General features: G+C 53.3%; 1 protein-coding gene across 1 annotated transcript in view; it reads right to left on the bottom strand.

Moving 5' to 3' along the window:
• Nucleotides 1-19,521, bottom strand: part of LOC102446821 (IgGFc-binding protein-like) — a 66,756-nt gene that overhangs the window by 39,257 nt on the left and 7,978 nt on the right. The window contains exons 7-13 of the mRNA XM_089772726.1: nucleotides 18,968-19,167; nucleotides 17,954-18,346; nucleotides 16,816-17,208; nucleotides 15,536-15,839; nucleotides 11,217-11,815; nucleotides 10,186-10,799; nucleotides 6,957-7,003 (exon numbers count right to left, since the gene is read on the bottom strand). Of these exons, the coding sequence (XP_089628852.1) occupies nucleotides 6,957-7,003; nucleotides 10,186-10,799; nucleotides 11,217-11,815; nucleotides 15,536-15,839; nucleotides 16,816-17,208; nucleotides 17,954-18,346; nucleotides 18,968-19,167 (2,550 nt within the window). The remainder of the gene's footprint in view (nucleotides 1-6,956; nucleotides 7,004-10,185; nucleotides 10,800-11,216; nucleotides 11,816-15,535; nucleotides 15,840-16,815; nucleotides 17,209-17,953; nucleotides 18,347-18,967; nucleotides 19,168-19,521) is intronic.

Genomic DNA, 19,521 nt, shown 5'->3' with positions numbered 1-19,521 from the left:
CGTCCAGACTGTAAAGCCCTTTTCCGGAGGATCTCTTATTCCTACCCTTGCAAGTAGGAATAAGAGATCCTCCAGAAAAGGGCTTTATTCTGGAGGATCGCGCCAGTCTTGACGCTGTTTTCCGGCTTTTCCCCAAGCAGGAAAAAAAGCGGTGGCCATGTTTATTTAAATCCCCCGCGGATTTCCCTATTCTAAAGTTAGAAATTAGCATGCCTCTTCCAAAGAAGGGGCCAGTCTAGATGTAGCCACTGTGTTTTGGGATAGAACACAGGCAGGAAAGTGTCCTGGTTCCAGTGAAATTGTGATACCACCATTGGGAGAAAGGCCAAGTGAGACCTAAGTTGCATAGGCGTGCGCACAGGGTGCGCCGGGTGTGCCTAGGCACACCCTAATTTCTTGGGCTGGCTAGCTGCTGCTGGAGGAGGAGAGGGATTTGTGACAGGATGCCGCAAACCCTCACTTTAATTCCCCGCAACCATATATGGGGCACTGTGGGGCAGAGAGAGTGCATGCATGGCATGCTGAAATGCCACGCAACAGGTAAGAGGGGAGACACCCGGCTGTGGTGTGACGTCACGGCCCGGGACTTTCAAACTGTGTGGCCCAGCTCCACAAGCAGCTGAGGCCCGACTACAAACGAGGACAGACGTGGTGGGAGCTGGTCGTCCAACAGGCCAAAACGTTTGCATGCAATGCATCCATGGGGATACCTGTCTGTACCCCAGAACCTGAGTCCAGGTCCATGATGGGTGGAGGGACGAAACCCTCAAGGTGGCCGTAGCCACAAAGCTAGCCTACCCAGTCTTGTTGGGCAGGGATTGGCCAGGGTTTGAATGGTTGTTATGGCAGTGGGGGGAAAAAAGGATCCACAGAACCCTGGCAGCAGATTGCGCCAACAGGGGTGCCGAAGGCTCCATTGGTCCCCCTGCCAGTGGCGGGTATCTCTTTTGAGTGCTTAGTGCTGGACCTGGTGAGGCCGCTTGAACGCTCTGGCAGAGGCCACCAGTACATGTTAGTGGTGCTAGATTATGCCACCCGCTACCTGGAAGGCGTACCCCTGTGTAAAACAATGGCCCCAGTAATAGCCGATGAACTGATAAAGATTTTTTCTAGAGTAGGACTGCATGGGGGAGATATTGACGGACCAGGACCCTAATGTGACTTCCTGGCTGATAGCAGAACTGTGCAAGCTGTTACGAATTAAAATGGTAAGGACGTCCGTGTATCACCCCCAAACGGATGGCCTAGTGGAGAGATTTAATAGAACACTAAAGTCAATGTTACGCAGGGTTATTCAGGATGACTCACAAGACAGGGATAAATTATTACTGGCCCTCCTATTTGCCATCCGCGAGGTCCCCCAGGCCTCCACTGAGTACTCTCCCTTCGAGCTCTTGTACGGGCACCACAAGCTTTGACACATACCTGATGCCCCATATAGACAAGCTCCTAGAACAGCTGATGGGCCCAATAGTTGTCAACTATTGACCTTACCAAGGGGTACTGGCAAATATCTTTGTCCCTGGAGTCTAGGGAGAAGACGGCGTTTGCTATGCCTTTCGGATTGTACCAATTCGTTAATACGCCATTCAGACTCCATGGGGCGGCAGCCACTTTCCAAAGGTCCTAAGTGAGCACTGACAATACGCGGTGGCTTACATTGATGATATTATCATTTTTAGTACACCCTGGAAACATCATTTACAGCAGATAGAAGCGGTACTCAGAGCACTAGTTCAAGCGGATTAAAAGCCAACCCAAAAAAGTGTTGTTTTGGCAGCCATGAAGAGTCCTACCTTGGATATACGGTGGGAAGAGGACAGTTCAAACCCCTTGTGGACAAAATAAAGGCTATACAAGATTATCCACTCTCAATGAAGAAGAAGCAGGTACGCCAGTTTCTATCTAGGTATTATCTCCAGTTTGTAGCTGATTTTGCGTCAGTGGCGGCCCTGCTAACAGACTTAACAAAGAGTGGACAGCCTCAAAAGGTAAGATGCTCCTAGCAAAACACCCAGGCTTTTCAGACGCTGAAAGAGCATCCAGGTAACGCTCCAGTGTTACTGCAGCCCAATGTTTCAAAACCGTTCATACTGCAGACTGACGCATCCGAGGTAGGACTGGGCGCGGTGCTAGCACAGGAAATAGAGGCAGGGGAACACCCAGTTTTGTATATTAGTTGAAAACTGTTCCCTCAGGAAAAAAACTATGCTACCATAGAAAAAGAGGCTCTAGCGATCAAATGGGCCATAGACGCACTTCGTTATCTTTTAGGAGACCGTTTCTTATTAGTGACAGATCATGTGCCATTGAAGTGGATTCGGACAATAAGGGACACGAATGCCCGAATCATGCACTGGTACTTGACAATGCAACCGTACTGCTTCGAGGTGGTGCACCGACCGGGAGTGGTGCACCAGAATGCAGACTTTTGGTCTCGGATACCGGAGCAAGAAGAGGAACCAGGGGCGAATACAGATGGTATCATAAGGGGGGAGGAGTGTTAAGGTGGTGAGCAACCCCACACTGGACAAAAGTCCCTGGAGTATGGGGGAAGAGGGCTGAGCACCGGGCACCCTCCAGAGGTGGTGGCAGGGGAAACTGACAGGTGCTTGCCAAGGTTGGAGCCCCAGCAGGATGCACGGGAGCACCTAACAGCCGGGGGTCGGGAAAAGGAGGAGCGAGGAGTCCAGAGGACACTGGCGCATGTGCCTCCGAAAGGGAGCGACTGTTGCCAGCGTTTGCACAGCTGCACGGAGTGACATCCCAAAGGGAAGGGGGCGGGGCGAAAGCAGCTGGGGAAACGGAAGGACATGAGCGGGGGCGGGGAGGTTATAAGAGGAGTCCTCCTGACGAGGGAAGGAGAGGACAAGAGGAGGAAGGAACAGGAGCAAAGAGGTAACAACAAAGAGGGACAGGCAACGCTGTCCAGCAATTGTGCCCTGAAAGCCTCCTTTTTTTCCTTTGGGAGTCAGGACTCATAGACTTTAAGGTCAGAAGGGACCATTTTGATCATCTAGTCTGACCCCCTGCACAGTGCAGGCCATAGAATCTCACCCACAGGCGAGTGAGAAGGAATTGAGGAAATGAGCCAGGGTGGGCAGTTAGGAGCCTGCTTGAGGGCTGGTGCATTGTGGCAAATGGCCCCGCCAGCCAGGTGTGCGAGCATGCTCACATGCCTTAGGGCCCTGGGACAGGACCTGGAGAGAAGGTGGGCCCAGGTCTCCCTCAGACCCATACTGGCCCCAGAGGGGCATGGAATTAGAGGCACAAAAAGGACAATTAACCTCAGGCCACTTGGCAGCCGTGGTAGTGAGACTCTGGTGGGACCAGTAACCCTGTGACACCCTCTGCTCTTTATTTCCCACCCCCTTCCATCTTTTTCTTTCCCTCCCGTCTCTTCTCCCCTATTTATTTTGGGTCTGCTCATCCTAAACTCAAAATTCCGGTGATCTGAAGAAGTGGGCTGTGCCCACGAAAGCTCATGATCCCATCTACGTGCTTTGTTAGTCTATAAAGTGCTACCAGACCATTTGCTGTTTTTTAAGTTTATCCTATATAGACTAACTGGGCCCTGAAGCTTCCGAGCAAGGATGAAGCCATCCAGTGCACAGAGACACACAAATCCGCGGATATCCACTTTATATCGATGGATATCTGCATCTGCAGATGAGGCTGTAGATCTCCATGGCTGAATCTGGTGGATGCAGATAGAAATTTTGTATTTAGAACCCTGCAAATCTGCAGATATGTGTTTTAAAGCCAGGGTATCCTGGATATGGATGCAGATATCCATAGATCATATTTGCACCTTGGTGCAGAGCACCAGGAAGTGGCTAACCAGCTAGTGGTGGGGCTGTGGATGCTGTCAGTGTAGTGACAGAAATGGTTTGTGTCACTACAGTTGGGCAGCACAGCCATAGCACACCCAGGCTCTAGCCCCAGTGCTTGGATTTCCAGCAGCACAGTCTCTGTGCCCTGGCCAGAACTGGGGATCCAGCAGCCTCGGTGATTGGACAGCTGGGTCAACCCTTGAGTCCCCCACCTAATCCTCTGCCCTGAGTGACCCCACACCCTACAACTTCCTGCCATGACCCCTGCCATGAGCCTCCCCTATTCTGTGCTCTGACTCTTACACACCACACAGCCCAACCCCTGCCCTGACTCTTAAATTCCCCTGTATCTCCCCTCATTACCCAGGCCCCCAGCCTGAGCTCCCCCTCCCCCACATACCCAATCCTCTTCCCTGAGCCTCTGCATTCCCTCCCACTCCTACATTTCTTACAGGAACTGTCTTATCCCAACCCCAATTTCCCTGCAATATGGTAGTACAATAAGAAAGTTAAGCTACTGCCAGACAGTCAGAGGAGAGGATAGTATTGCACTACTCAGCACTGGCCAGGACTGAGCTGGAGCAGTGTACAAAGTTTTGGTTGCCAATGTAGAGCAACTGGTGAGGATCCAGAGGCTAACGACAAAAGTGATCCAAGGGATGGAACACACCCATATGAGCAAAGGCTGGAGGAATGGGCTGTGCTTAGTTTGGAAACGAGGAGATTAAGGAGCAACATTATCCTGGCTATTAAATACTTGAAAGGCTGCCATTAAAAGATGGAGAAAAGTTGCTTTCTTTGCCACAGAAGGCAGGACAACGTGCAATGGATTCCAACTAGAGCATGGCAGATTTAGACTGAATCTCAGAAAAAAGCTTACTACTTGTAAGAACAGTAGGACAATGGCACAGACTGCCCTGGGAGGCTGAGGATACTAGTTCACTGGAGGTTTCACAAGGAAGCTGGATGGCTGTCTGACTTAGATGGTATAGGCCCAACAAGTCCTGCACCTCGGCAGGGGCTAGACTAGCTGACTCTGGCAGGCCTGACTCAGTCTAACCCTGAGGTTTTGAGTCTAAGTCTGTGCTCTTCCTTGGGAATCCGAATTACAGCTTTCCTCAGGAGCAATGTGTCTTATTTTTCCAATGCAAGGTCTTCTGTGCTATGATAAGCCTGAAAGATGGGATCGGAGAAGTATTAGGTGTAGTCCAAGAGCACATGGAGCATGTCTGCTCAAGGCCGGCTCTAAGTTTTTTGCGCCCCACGCAAAACATTTTTTGGCCGCCCCGCCTCCCCTTGGCCTGCTGCTGGAGGACAGGCACTGAGGAGGAAAGCTCCCCTTTCACCTTGCGGCTCTTTGACTCCCTCCGGCCAAACCCAGCCTACGTCCTGTCTCCCCTCCATACACATCCCTGTCCACGCACATCCCGACCTCCCCCCCACTGACAGAACCCAGTTTCCACCTTCTCTCCCCTCCCAGACAAACCCGACCCCTCAGTGACCGGACTCAGTCCGCCCTTCTTCTCTCCCCCACCTAATCCACCCTGCGCCCCCTCTTCCCTCCCAGCCAAACCCGACTCCCCCTGCTCCAGACCGGACCCAGTCCGCTCCCCTCTCCCACCTCCCCCCACTGACCGAACTCCGTCTCCTTTCCCGCTCCCCGCCAAATCCTCACGTCCTTTCCTCACACCACGTGCGGAAACATGGGCGCGCCCTGGGGGGAGGTGAAAGTGTCACGGGTCCCCCTACTCCCCTTTCTCTGCAGCTGTACACACCATTCCCCGGTGTGAAGCAGGGCGCCACGGGCTCCCCTCCCCTGCAAGAGCAGAGAGAGGAGCCGCCAGGCCAGGGCTCGCCTGCAGCCGCCGCGAGGGACTCTGCGGCCAGTGGCTCCCGGGGGTGCTGTGGAAGTGCTGAGGGGCCGGCGCGGTAGCGCAGCTGGCTGGCTGCCCCGGGCAAACACCTGGGAGCAGGAGCGAGGCAGAGCGCTGGGTGGGGCGCTGGCTGCGCCAGGGTCCACGCTCCGCACGGAGCAGGAGGAGGGTCTCCCGAGCTCTCCTGGCGCTGATTAGACAAGAGGCCGAAGGGACGGGGATAGGTGGGGAAGAGGGGGTGAAATCAACAACAAGCGGCGCGGCGGCAGTCCGAGCGGGGACGGTGGCAGGCGACTCAGACCGTGGAGCGCAGCTGCCCGCCCCTGAGCTCGCTGGCGTTTGCCATCGGGGGTCGGGGTAGGTGCGGGGCGTGCCCGCTCCTCCCATGGGCTCGGCTCACAAGCGATGGGGCTCAGCGCTCGCCCGCCTCCCGGCTGAGCTGTCCGCCGCAGCGCCCCCTAGGACACCGACGGCGGCTAGCGGAGCGCGCTGTGCCTGCCTACATGCCAGCCCCGACCCGGTTGCCTCTCCCCACCGGCTGCCGCTCCACAGATGTTCAGATGCTTCATGCCCAGGCTGGGCTGGGCGTGTGCGGAGCGCGGCAGTGGTGCCCCCATGCCAGTTTGTGGCCTCCCGCCCGAGCCGTCTTCCTGCCCACCACTGGGACCTCACTCTCCAGGCAGCTGCATCGGGTGTCCTGCCAACTTCAGTCGTTGCCTAGCACAGCCACCGAGGGGAAGGCTGCGGGGGGTAGGGGTGGCTGGGCTCCGGCATCCTGCCGCATGGCCCCGCTCCCGTCTCCCTTTCCTCCCCGCCTTTGTCTCCGTGCTGCCCAGTGCCTTCCCTGCAGCGCTCCCCTCCGCCAGCTCCGCCGCCCCGCCCCTTGCCTTGGGCAGCCACAGGCAGGCCCGCATCCCGCGGTAAGGCTGGCCGGAATGCCGCCCCTGGAGATGTGCTTGGTTTGCTGGTGCCTAGAGCTGGCTCTGTGTCTGCTGGCTTTAGAAAACATTAAGAAGATGCTGAAGGATTTTGTTTGTTTCTTTGTAAATTATTGCCCTGTGGAAGCGATAGGAATTGAAAAGCATGTTGCACGATATCAGCACCCAGCATCTAACCAGAGTGTAACTCTGGAAAATTCAGAGAAATGTCTTAAAAGGGGGTGATCCCAATTCATAGCTGGGGAAAGGCTCCATGAAATGACTCTGGAAAGGCTCCGACTACAGGCAGTGTTAAGAAATGTGTAACACACCACCACCATCTACTGGATTTTTATGGAAGAAGCACAGTAACTGGGAGCTGAAAGGTGAGAGCAATCATGGCCAATAGAAACTGCAGGGTTCCACCCCCTCACCTCTTCCTCTGGGCTCCCACCGGCCTGCTGCTTGCTGTTCTCCACTCTCCAACAAGGCATCCTCCAGCCACCAAACCATGTTTGGCAGCATTGCACAACAGCTGTTTGCTGGCAGCCCTGATTAGCTCATTGGCACACTGCCAAAGGGCTGATAGGGTGGTGCTGCTGAACAGCTGTTGCTGGGGGGTGCTGAGCACCCATTATTTATTGTTTCCAGGGTGAAGAGCTGACTGAACCCCCATGTACATAGCAGAATTCAGAAGTAGGCATGTGGAAAGGTGTCTCCCTTATTCCAGGGGTAAGAGGAAAGGAAGTAGCAGTGAGATTTCATTTTCAAAGACTGGCTTCCTCCTTCTGTTCTTTGACTGATGGTCAACTTGCTGAGTCTGTGCTCTGTGGTGAGACAGCAAGAGAGCCTCTCTTGGATGCTAACTGAGTAGTGCTACATGCTGGCCTCCTTTACAAGTCCAAGCAAACTTGCTTGAGAGAGATTTAAAACAATATCTGTAAGCAATTACTGCTGGTACTTTAAACTTGTGTCACCCCAAATCATTCAACTCACAGGGCCCACCCTCCTGAAAGTCCCTTTAAGACAGAAAGCCTTGTTCTTTGGAGAGGTAGGAGAAGTGTAATAAATGAATTAAAAGTACTACACGTTGATGATCAGTGCATTTACTAATTAACATTGGCAATTTGGATTGCTCCTTGGTATAACTGATGAACATCGTCCATGATGGCTATATGCTTATATGGCTAAGGTGATGTATTCAGAACACTGGCTGTGTCTACCCTGGTGGGGTGAACTGGTGACTGCATGCAGAGATGGTCCTGGGTGAATCATATATATAGTGGCCCATTGTCTGTGAGTCTGTAACGCTGATGTACACGACCACGCCCCCTGGCCCTGTATGTCAGTGCCCCGCCCTCCATGGCGGTTCAGCCAAACGCTGCACTGCTCAGCTGGGCCCCGGCGGGAGCACCGCTCAGCTGGGCCCGGGGCAGCAAGCGGACGCTGCTCAGCTGGGCCCAGCTGAGGGGCACAGCGCACCACAGAGGGAGAGGGAGGGGAAGGGGGGCCGGGCACCATGCAGGGAGGAGAAGGGGGGGGCGAAGCTGGCTGGAAGGGGGGCAGGAAGCAGAGCTGGGGGGGATTGGGGCCTGTGGGGAAGGATGGGGGGGCCCAGAGGAACGGGGGAAGGAAGCAGCACTGGGGGGCCGTGGGGCTGGCCGGCAGGAAGAGGGGGTGGGAAGCAGACCTGGCAAGGGGGGGGGTGCAGCCACTGGCCACAGCCAGACCCCAAATGGACACTTGCCGCCACTTGCTCCCTGGCCGCATCCCAGTTGAGTGGCACTGGCGCTGCGCTGCTCAGCTGAGCCCCGGTGGGACAGGAAGGAGGGCGGGGCAGTGATGTACACGGCCAGGGGGCGGGGCCGTGTACGTCATCGCCCCCCCTTCCTCCTCCCGCCGTGGCGCTGAGTGGTGCGCCCCTGAGCCAGGCCACCGCAGGAGAGGGGAGGAGGAGTGGTGACGTAGACAGCCCTGCCTCCTATCTGTGTACATCACCGCCCCATCCCTCCTCCCCCGCAGCAGCCCAGCTCAGCATGCAACACTCAGCCGAGCCACCATGGAGGGAGGGGAAGGGGGCAAGGCCGTGTACATCACCATCTCCCTTCCCCTCCTGCTGTGGCACTCAGCTGAGTGCTGCGCCCCTCGGCTGGGCCGCCAGGGGAGCCAACAGCGCAAGGGGCTGTTTGGGTTCCTCCGGGGTAGAAGGGGAAGGGAGGGCGGTGACGTACATGGCCCCGCCCCCTGGCCACATACATCACCACCCTGCCCCCCTCCCTCGCGGCAGCCCGGCTGAGCAGGCAGCACTCAGCCAAGCGCCATGGCGGGAGGGAAGGGGGAGGGGAAGGGAAAGGGGAAGGGGAGAGATAGAGGGGAGGGAGAGGCAGGAAGAGGAGGAGGAGAAGAGAAAGGGAGAGTGAGAGGCAAGAGGGGGAGAAGAGAAAGAAAGAGACGGAGAGAGAGGCAGGAGGCGGAGGAGAGCTGAGGTGGGGGAGGCAGTAGGAGGAGAGAGAGAGAGAGACAAAGCGAAAGAGCTCAGGAGAGAAGACCTCAAAATCCCATTTTATGACGGGCTAATTGGCTAGTTGGTTAAGAATAACCAAGCATCATAATCTGAGAACACTGGCCAAAGTCCAAGTTGGTTAGAAAGGACCCGAGTGTGAACACTAGTCAACTAATGTTCCCTGGACTCAGTACAAAGGGGTTATCCTAATTCCATTCCCATTCTGACCACCACACTTGTCCAAATGGCATATCCACTTTGTTTCATTTCAGCTTGAAAATCTCACTGACACCGCAGCAACCTGATAACAGTCCCTTGCCCTGTACAAACAAGCCAGGTGGCAGAAACAGGAGGTAGAGTTGCCATAGGCAGCACAGGCCTCCTGCATTGGGACAGGCTGGGCTCAAGTGTTAGAAACGCCCTAGAAGTGTTAAGGGCAATTGGCACCTGGACCATCACGCTGCCCTCCACTGTGCCCCAAGGTGCCCCTCACGTGCTCCTCTCCCTGTCCGCCCCGAGAACCACCCTATTCCTCTCTGCCCCTCCCAAAAGCCCACCAGCCACTCTGCTCTGCCCACCCGTGAGCTCTCCAACTGCTTTGTGCTCCTTTTTGTCCCTGACACCCTCCCCACCCATCTGCTGCTCAAGTCCTCTCTGCCTCCTCCGCTGAGGATCCTGCCACATGCTCCTTTCTATCCCCTCCTGCTGTATGGATAAGGGGGAAGAGGAGCAAACAGTAGGGAGGAAGAAGTGGGGAGTGGGGTGGGGGTGGGAAATGAGGGTAGGGTCTAGGGGCACCAGTGGACTCCAACTTCTTGTGAGCTTCTAGCAGTGATGCTCCAAATATGCTGGGCTAGCTGACCTCCAAAAGGGAGGTGCACTGTACATAGCATTTCTTGCCGCATTTGCGCCAAGCTTCTAATACCCACCAACCGGGGATGTCAGCCCAACATGTTCCTGTGATTCAATGGGACCTGAGCCAAATCTGACAGAAATCAGTGGAAAGACTCTCTTCACTTTAATGGACTTTGGATCAGGCCAAGGAAACAAGGAAGGACTAGGGAGTTGGACGTAACGCTGTCCATATATTTGGACTTGTCCACTTACCACACGCAGCCCGCTGTCTCCAAGGCTCAACGGCAATGCTACCACTTTGGCACTGCTGGGCATAACTGCGGAGCACTTGGCACAGGGTCTGGCGGCTGCCCCGAGTGGCACACACATCCCGCACGCAGCTCTCCAAGTGGGCCTGAGCATCAGCCGGCGTGTCACACCCTTGAAAAGGCCCAGCAGGGTCTGTGATGATCCCGCAGTAGCTCTGCGATCTGTACTGGGCGAGTTCGACCTGGTCACATGAGGTTGGGAGCCCGACGGCCGTGCAGTGAAAAGGGGAATCGGCATCCCGCCAGCTGTTGCCAAAGGTGACAGCATCAGCAACCAGAGAGCCGTGTGGGGTCTGGAAATCATCACTTCGGTTTCTGTTGAAATCCCCACCAAGTCCACACAGTGACCCAAAGTAGATCTCAGAAACAGAAACCGACACGGAGTGGGACCAGTCATAGGATACGGAGAGGCCAAAATCTGTCTGGAGCACAGCGGCCGAGCCACTGAAATAGGCATAGAGTTTACCTGATGCGAGGACCAGAGGCAGATTGACCAGGGATCCATTCACCTGGGGGAAAAGCGAGACAAATGTGTGCATTAATCCACTCTCCCCAAGCCTGATGCATTCAGTGTCATGCCCACAGGCAGCCCCCAGCCCTAGCTATTTCACATCACATCACATCTGTGCCCTAGGGTTGGTCTGTAAGTTTAGGGTGTTTAATTTTCTGCCATTTTCCATCCTCTTTGCAAACTGCAGATGTGGCCAGCTTGGGCAGTTGGTCCTTCCAAGTGAGGCTCTGAAGACAATGTTTACAGCAAGCCCCAGTCTCTGACTTACCTTGGCAACAGGTTCTTCACCATTTAAATGGAAGAGGAGCATATTTCAGGCTTCTTCCTGTCGTGAGTTCCCTGGAACTATTTTTCCTCCCCATCTCTGTTCAGCACAGAGGAGATACATTGCTGCAAATCTGGGAAATGCTCTCACCTGCACCTGACCATACTGTCCCGTGGCTATAGTGACACGCTCCCCGTAGACATCCAGCTCCACCAGGCGCGTCCGGGACACCGCGATGGATCCCCTGTGCTCATTCTCTGCTCTGACGGTGAAGTCCAGGAGGCTCCCGGGGGGCCCACAGAACTTGCTCAGGGTGTATTTGCAAACTCCTTGGTAATCAAACATGACTCCGTCGAACGTGGTGTAGTGGATGTGGCCAAACACCCTGCAGGTGCCAAACGTCACAGGGGAGCAACCTCGGACGCCATCCACAACTCTGCACGTCTCCAGAGCCCCGCAGGCATGATCCTGGCACTGCATGGGCTGGGCTGGCTGGCGGCAGCTGCATTTCCTGCTGCAGGTGTCTGTCAAGATCACCTCCTCTCCCAGCTGGTGATACCGCCCCTCCAGCGTGCAGCCGCACTGACTCACAGGCACGCAGCGTTCCTCATCCAGAACATACCCTTCCCGGCAGAAGCATCCTGCCACACAGGGCTTTGTGCAGAGCAGGGGAGCACTGAGGTTGGCACAAGTGGCAGGGCAGGCAGGGCCACAGAAGTCAAAGTAATTCTTGGCTGGGCAGGTGAAACCTAGAAGAACCAAGAGAGACCTGTGCATGAATTTCAAGTGTGCACTTCAGAAACAGCCTGTCTAGTGAGCAAGCCCTGTCTTTTCCACATTTTTCATCTGAAAGTAAATGAGCCGTCCTCTGACAGCCAGCTGAGGGGAGGGGTAGACTTCAAAACCGGACTGTATTTACATGAACACACCCACTCTAGCTGGCCATCCAGCAGTCAAAGTTGCCAAAGTGATCGGCTCTAGAATCACTGTAGAACCGAATGCAGGGGCAGTGAATTGTTACCAGTGGTGTCATCCTTATTGTGCAAGTCAAAGGGAGCAGAACAGTGTGGAGCCTGTTCTGATTGAATGGGTCACTTTCAATGAAATGAACGTGCTAAGGCAGGGGCTTGGACACAGAGCACTGTGAAAATAAGTGGGAATGGGGACAGGTGTCCCTTCCAGGAGGCGGGGGTTCTCTCTCAGAGCCCCAGGTAGAGTTACATCCCTCCTGCAAAGACAGTAAAGCTCCATTAGGCTTACTGTTAAGTGCTCACTGGAGCTGAAATCACTCATTGTAGGACAGCGTCTCTGCCAAGCCTGCTTCAGCAGTCAAGTTCTGCCACTTAGAACTGAAAATTACTAAGAGCTGAGGAGAAGCCTCAAGCAACGGACCTGTAGAAGTCCCAGGAAAGAACCAGGTGGCAGCAGAAGGTGATGGTGTTCAGCACCGTGGCTGGCAGGGCAGGCAGCAGAGCAGCTGGCAGCTGGTGAGGTGGCCAGCAGAGCAGAATGGTGGCAGGAGGGGCAGCCAAAAAACCAAGATGCCTTCTTCCCCAGGTGGGAAGTGAACTCACACTGAGGCACCTCTGGTCCCTGGGTCCTCACTGACTCATGACAGCCACTGTGAGTAGGGAAGATGAGGGAGCAGAGAGGGGCACAGAAAAGGAACTTTTGGGAGCAGAGCTCAAGAATAGAAGGTGGATGGCCCTGCCTGCACACTCTGGGGTGGGCATCCTGCTTACACTTTTATGATTAAGATTCCTGCCTGTGGCATTTTCTTCCCTCCTTTCATATGCTCAGGGCAGCTCTGCAATACGGGCCACAGGTGACCTAATTTATGTAACTCCAGCTATATGGGGTTCCCATGGAGTCTCCACTGTGGATTACTCAATGGGAAAAAAATCTTCCGTTGACTTCCCCTTTGCGTATCGTTCCAGTGGAGTGCCAGAGTTAATGAGAAAGTGACCCGCAGTTGATTCAGCTGCTCTTCTCTAGACCTGCTAAATTAGACCCTCATGGATCAATCGCCTTGCTAAGTGTAGACGTAGCCTCAGACTCTGTGCTTGTGGATGGGGAAGCCTGCCCTCTCAGAAGCACCCAGGGCAGCAGTGTGATTCGCCCAGGTTACTGGAGAGGATTTAAGCCAGTTCTGTCTTGTATTGTTGAAAACGAACCTAGATATCGAACTTGGCTTGATTGCTGCCCTCTCCCCTGGCAGAAGGGTCACATTCGTACGAATAGCAGCCAAACAAATGGAGGGAAGTGGCATGGATGGAGAAGCTAGAGTGGAAAAGGGACAGTTGTGGTCTCAGCTTCTACATTCTCTTCCTGTTCCCATTGACAGTAAACACAGGACTTGGAATCAGATAAGGAAGCATATTTGCCTATGGGAATGACTGACCCAGTCTGGCATCATTCCTTTCTCCCTATTGAGGAAGCTGGGACAGCTGTGTTGCATGTACACACTGTGGAAATGCTGCCTGTGGTTTGCAGTGGGTAGGGACCCTGACTTTAGAGAACACAGCATCACACTCATCCAGCAACTACAGGCAGTCCCCGGGTTACATGGATCCGACTTACATCGGATCCCTACTTACAAACGGGGTGAGGCAACCCCGCACTAGCTGCGCCCCTGCCCCAGCAGACCGCCGAGATGCGCCACGGTCCCGCCACCCGCGTCCTCCGCGGCGAGAAAAGCCGCTCCACGTCTCCCTGGTCTGCAGGACTGAGGGAAGTGAGGTGTGGGAGAATAAAACTGAGCTCTGGAGAAATGTTTGGTTAGAGTTTCCCCTACAATATGTACCAGTTCCAACTTACATACAAATTCAACTTAAGAACAAACCTACAGTCCCTATCTTGTACGTAACCCGGGGACTGCCTGTATAGGGTTGCTGGACATGTCCTCGTTTTCTATGTTAAATCTGTTTGTCCGGCTTTTTTAAATGGCAAAACATGTCCAGGATTTTGCCCTGCAAAGGGAATCAGGGAGGGGGCAGCGGCACATGCCTATCAAACTGAACATTTGGAGCCGTGCACCCAGACATTAACAGTTGCTTTGCACATGTGCCCCAGTGCCTGGTAGGAAAAGCATGTGGCTGCGAAGACTCCAGTGAGACCCAGGACACATCTGATGTGGGGGGCAGGTTTGACTCCTCCCATGGAGACACTGCATTACCCTACACCCTGCTAGATTATGTCCCTGGCTCTGAGGGAGGGAAAGGGCACTGGGTTAGAGCGGGGGTGCTGGGAAGGTGGCTGGTTCTGGGGCAGAGCAGGGGCACTGGGTTAGAGCGGGGGTGCTGGGAAGGTGGCTGGTTCTGGGGCAGAGCAGGGGCACTGGGTTAGAGCGGGGGTGCTGGGAAGGTGGCTGGTTCTGGGGCAGAGCAGGGGCACTGGGTTAGAGCACAGGGGTGCCTGACTGAGAGAAGGGCAAGGCATTGGGTTGGAGCAGGAGGGCTGGGGGGGTACCTGTCTCTGGGCGAGGGGAGGGGTGGGTGCACTGGGTTAGAGCAGCAGGATTGGGAGGGGGGCTGGTTCTGGGGGAGGGCAGTGGAACTGGGTTAGAACTGGGAATTAGAACTTCTGGCTTCTTTCCTTCCCTGCAGGCGGGCAGTGGGTCTGTGGGTGAGATTTGGGGGTCCCAGTCTCAGCTGTGGGAGGACTGTGGGAGCTGGTGGTTGGTGGGGTGGGCAGGGGAAAGGAAGGGATTCCGGGAAGCATGATGCCTGGGTTCCTTCTATAGCCATGCCACTTCTCCCCTCGGTGCCTTTAACTTCATGCCCCAGCCAGCAGCCTCTCTGGTCCCCCACTCTCTCCTCCTGGTCCCGCAGCAGCCCAGGCTGCCGGCTGGTTGGTGGCGCTGCTGGAGTCCACACTGCTGCGTATCTCAGGGTGGTATGGCGCAGAAGCGGGAGCCCAGCATGCAGCATCCCCTCACACCATGAGAGCCCCAGCAGCAGCAAGGCGGCAGCCAGAGCCCCAAGCCTGGCATGCATGGGGACAAGTTTGCTGGCTCCTGAGACTGGCCACCTGTGCGAGAGGAGCAGCTACCACTGCCACAGCACCGACCAGCACCAGGTGTCCTCTTTTTTGAGAGTTCCATAGAGCTGGAGTTTCAGGGCTTGTCTCCACTTAGCGGGAGATCGATGTTGTGTAGATCAATCTTCTGGAGTTTCATTTGGCGCACCTAGTAAGGACACACTAAATCGACTACTGATGGTGCCATCTTCGACTCCAGTACTCCACTGGGTTGTGAGGAGTTAGGGAAGGCAATGGGAGAAACTCTCCCGTCAACCTCCCATAGTGGGGACACCATGGAAATTTGACCTATGTTAGTTACATCAACTCTAGCTACACTATTCATGTAGCTGGACTTGCATATCTTAGGTTGATTTTCTCTCCTAATGTAGGCCCGGCCTCATTGACAGAGAATAGCCATTTTCAATACAAGCAAAGATGTATTCACTTACTGCATCCCATCATCGGTCTCCAGTTCACCAGTTTCACACCGACAATGGTGCACATTTCATCGTACGACTCGATTGCTGTGCACAGCATGCGATTGCCCAGGCCATACTGACAAAGGTCATAGATACAGGACTCGTAGTAAGGATCTGGGCTCTCGTGCCAGTGACACTCAGAGAAAGGTCCCGTGTGGTTCACTAGGACTCCACACAGTTGCTGGTACATGTGTAATTTTGGACAAGGCACGAGGTTGCTGGTATCGTTAGTACACCTGGAAGAGTCACGTGAATAATGATTACAAAGATTTCCCTCTCATCTCACTAAGGAATTAGGATGCCCAGGCAGCACAGGCCAGTCCCTGAACTAGCATGTTGATGTATTTGGCAGTCACATATTCAGTGAGAACTTCTCTCTGTTTCTCTGCTTTCCTCCCCTCCAGTCCCCTCTCCTCTCCTCCCCTGCCCTGTCTTTCTGACTCTCTTCCTTTCAATTTTAGCTAACCCCCAAGTAACTAAACACACCTCTGCACTCCCAGGGAATTATAGAACTAACACTTTCCTCTCTGTTTGTGTGTTTGACCTTTTTCCTCTGCCCTGTCTCCATCTTCTCTAGTTAGACCAGTGGTCCCCACGCTAAGGGTGTATGGAGGAATGATCAGGGGGATGCAGTGAGACCCAGTCCAGCTGCAATGGGGGACTGGGAGGGAATACCACCTAGCCCAATGCTGCCCCCAGCTGTGCTGGGGCCCCACCTCTGGGCTCTCAGCTGTAATTCAGCTCCTGACTTCTAGCCCCAGCCCCAACTCCAGCCTAAGACCATGGTTCCTGATCCACTTACTGCTGTTCACATCTGTCCCTCGTCCCAGCTCTGGTTCCTGACTATGGCTCTCAGGCAGAGGGGTAAAGTTTGAGGACCACTGAGTTAGACTATTAGCTCTTTCAGTTTGTGCAGCACTTAGTACAGTGAGGCCCCATTCTTGGTTGGGCTTACACACTACTCTAATAACCATGCTGCACAATGCTAATGTATACATGTCCTTCCCTTGTCTGCCGGATGCACAAAGCAGCCCAGAGACCTGCACTGGACTTGGGGGGTTGAGTCCCATCTCCCAGCATGGATATCAAAGCAGGAATCAGTGGGTGACATTTGAAAAACTATGTATCTGTAGATGGTGTCACCTAGGCTGGTCCCTGCTAGCCTAGAAATCTGCTCCTGAGAAAGAAATGAATTAATACTGCATAGGGTCAGTGCGATACGATCTTGCGGCCCTGAATTCCAAAGCCTAGCTTGCTGAACTGGATTTTCCAGCCTCTTCAGGAACCTCGCTTCTGCCAGGATGCTTGTATTTTCCCTCTCTGTAGGAAAAGGTGGCCAGGGATAAACAAACATACCCAGGAGGGCTGGTGTCGGAAATCCACTTGTTCCCAAACTGTGTGTCATTCTGGGCTCTCTCCCCGCTGGGCAGGACCTTATCATCCATGGGATTGCCATTGAAATTCCCACACATCCCGCATAGCTGCTTCTGATACTCCGGGCCCACACGGACAAACAAACTACTGGCACCATTAAATTGAATCTCCACATTGGCCTGTGCTCTCACTGTTAGCATGTTCTTCAGTCTCAGGACCTTAGCAACAGATCCCAGATGTGCTGGTAAGCGAGTCCGCAGCCCATTAACCTGAGACAAAAAGGCAAAATTAGTTCCCCCCCTCACTTTGCCTTCTCTAAGCAGGTACCTGCTGTTCCATTAACCAAGCACACAGGGGTTTACAGTCTTTGTCCAATACACAGAGATAGTGTATGAAATTCTGCTTGAGAGATTTCGGTGCTGGCATCTTTGGAGAACTCCCTCCACATTCAGAGCCCTGTAACTGACACTGCTAGGGAAAGCAAAATAACACAGTATGTGTGCCACAAAATGGCCCGTCACTACACCAGCCCTAGCCCTGCCTTCCCTGGGCCTCAAGGAGCTCTGAGGTGGACTGATTTTACACTCATGTAACTGCATTGACTGTAACTGGGTAACTGAGAATGGTATTGGACTCTCTGTTCCTTATTGCAACCAGAGAGATTTTGTAGTCACCAAACATTTAGAATTCCACTATTTTGGGGTTCAGTGTGAGACACTCCACAATGGCCTGGCCTTTAGAAAATGTTGATAATGAGGCTCCTTCTGGTGCCTCAGGAGGACTACCCAACCATCCTGAGTCACTACTTTTGAAAATACTGATGGAACCAGAGGCAAAATCACACACAACAACAAGAAACAATTTTTGCCTGATTCCTGAAATAATTGGAAACAGAAAAACTAGGAGAAAAGTCTCCCTGTGTGTTTGAGCCTCAGACAAATCCTTCTGCCTCTAAAACACCCTTGGTGAAATCACTAGGGACATTATTGATTGTTAGTATACAGGTCAACTCACATGGACAGCTTTGCCTCTCTCTAGGACAATGTGAGAATTAAAATTGCCAGTGCTAAGCCAAATTTCCACTCGGTAAACAAAAGACACTCGGGGATTGCGGAAATGCCTGTTTGCTGCCACCACACGAAAAGACAAGTCCAAGGAGGAGTTGCAGGTGCGGGAGATTTCGTAGTCACATATGCCTTGGAAATGAGCCACAGTCCCATCAAATGTAAAGTAGTGAGGGTCCCCTGTTACCACACAAGTGGTCAAGAGACTCTGGCAGACTCGCTTGCCGTTCTTCACAGCACACTGCTGGCCTGGGTAGCACTGAGCTCGGAAACACCGGAAATGGTCTCGGGAGTTGCAGCTACATCTCTGGGTACAACCAGAGAACCAGACATGGTCTCCAATCTGGCATGGAGAGAGAGAAGAAATGAAATTACCCTCCTCATCAGCATCATCACCAGCACAACCTCTTCACTAAATCCCAGAACCAAGCCAGACAGGTAGGTACTGGAGCACGTTATTAACTCTTGCTCTGCTTTGCTACCCAAACAGGAGCTGACCATATGCACACAGGAAAGAAAGTGTTCAAAGTGACATGGACTAAGATTAGAGCTGGCTGATATGAATCTATCTGAAGCCATTTTTAACATAAAATGGTTTTTTAAGAACAACGAAATTTTCTGGAGGAAAGTCCAATTTTGACAAAATTGTTCAGGCTTTCATGAGAAAAAACACTAGATATTTTCTGGTTTCCAGCAACTGAGAAACAAATGATTCTGGCCAACAACTGAACACCACAACTGTTTGATATTTAGCCAAAAGGTGACTTTAAGCTGAAAACATCAAAACAGTTTGAAGAAATTATTTGATGATGAAAACATTGTTTGACAGAAACTTCTCAGACTAGTGTGTGGACTAGTGGAAAAGCTGGTTCTTTATTCTCTGAAATAAAGAAATTAGGTTCTTCCATATGTTCAAATGCACCCAGATTCCCCTGATACTAGTCAGTGTGAACTCTCAACTCACCCCATAGTAGTGTCCGTTGTGCTCACAGCCACATTGCTCTGGCGGGACACACTGCTCCCCACTCCGCAGGTACCCATCATTGCAGAAACAACCTTCAGAGCATGTGAGCCTGTGATACTTCTGCAGCCAGGATCCAGCACACAGGTCCTGAAAGTGAGTCTCACACAGCTCATAGTGACTGTGGGTGGGGCACTGAGGGGCTGTGAAAGAGGCCATTAGAAGTTCCTGGGTCAGTATATGCACATGGCTAGAGGAATTATCCAGACAAAACGGGATTGACCATGCAACTAGAGATTTCACAATAGCAAATCCACTGCATTTAGTCTGGCTGCACTGGAGTCGCAACAGGCTCCTTGCTTTTTATGATACTGATTTTCAAGTGGCTTCCATTTCAGTGGCATTGGAACCCCAGCTCCCTTAGTGCATTTGAAATGTCCACGTTAAAAGTGGGCTGCAGAGGCTACAAGGCTTCTCTCCATGTAATCTACAGGGGAGAGCAGCCAGCCCCCAATTGTCAAACAAACTCAGAACTGCAAGCTGGGAAGAGCCAAAAC

This window comes from Pelodiscus sinensis, chromosome 22 (genome assembly GCF_052426305.1).
Source record: "Pelodiscus sinensis isolate ZL-2025 chromosome 22, ASM5242630v1, whole genome shotgun sequence".
Taxonomy (NCBI): Eukaryota; Metazoa; Chordata; order Testudines; family Trionychidae; genus Pelodiscus; species Pelodiscus sinensis.
This window is presented reverse-complemented; position numbering and strand designations above follow the sequence as displayed.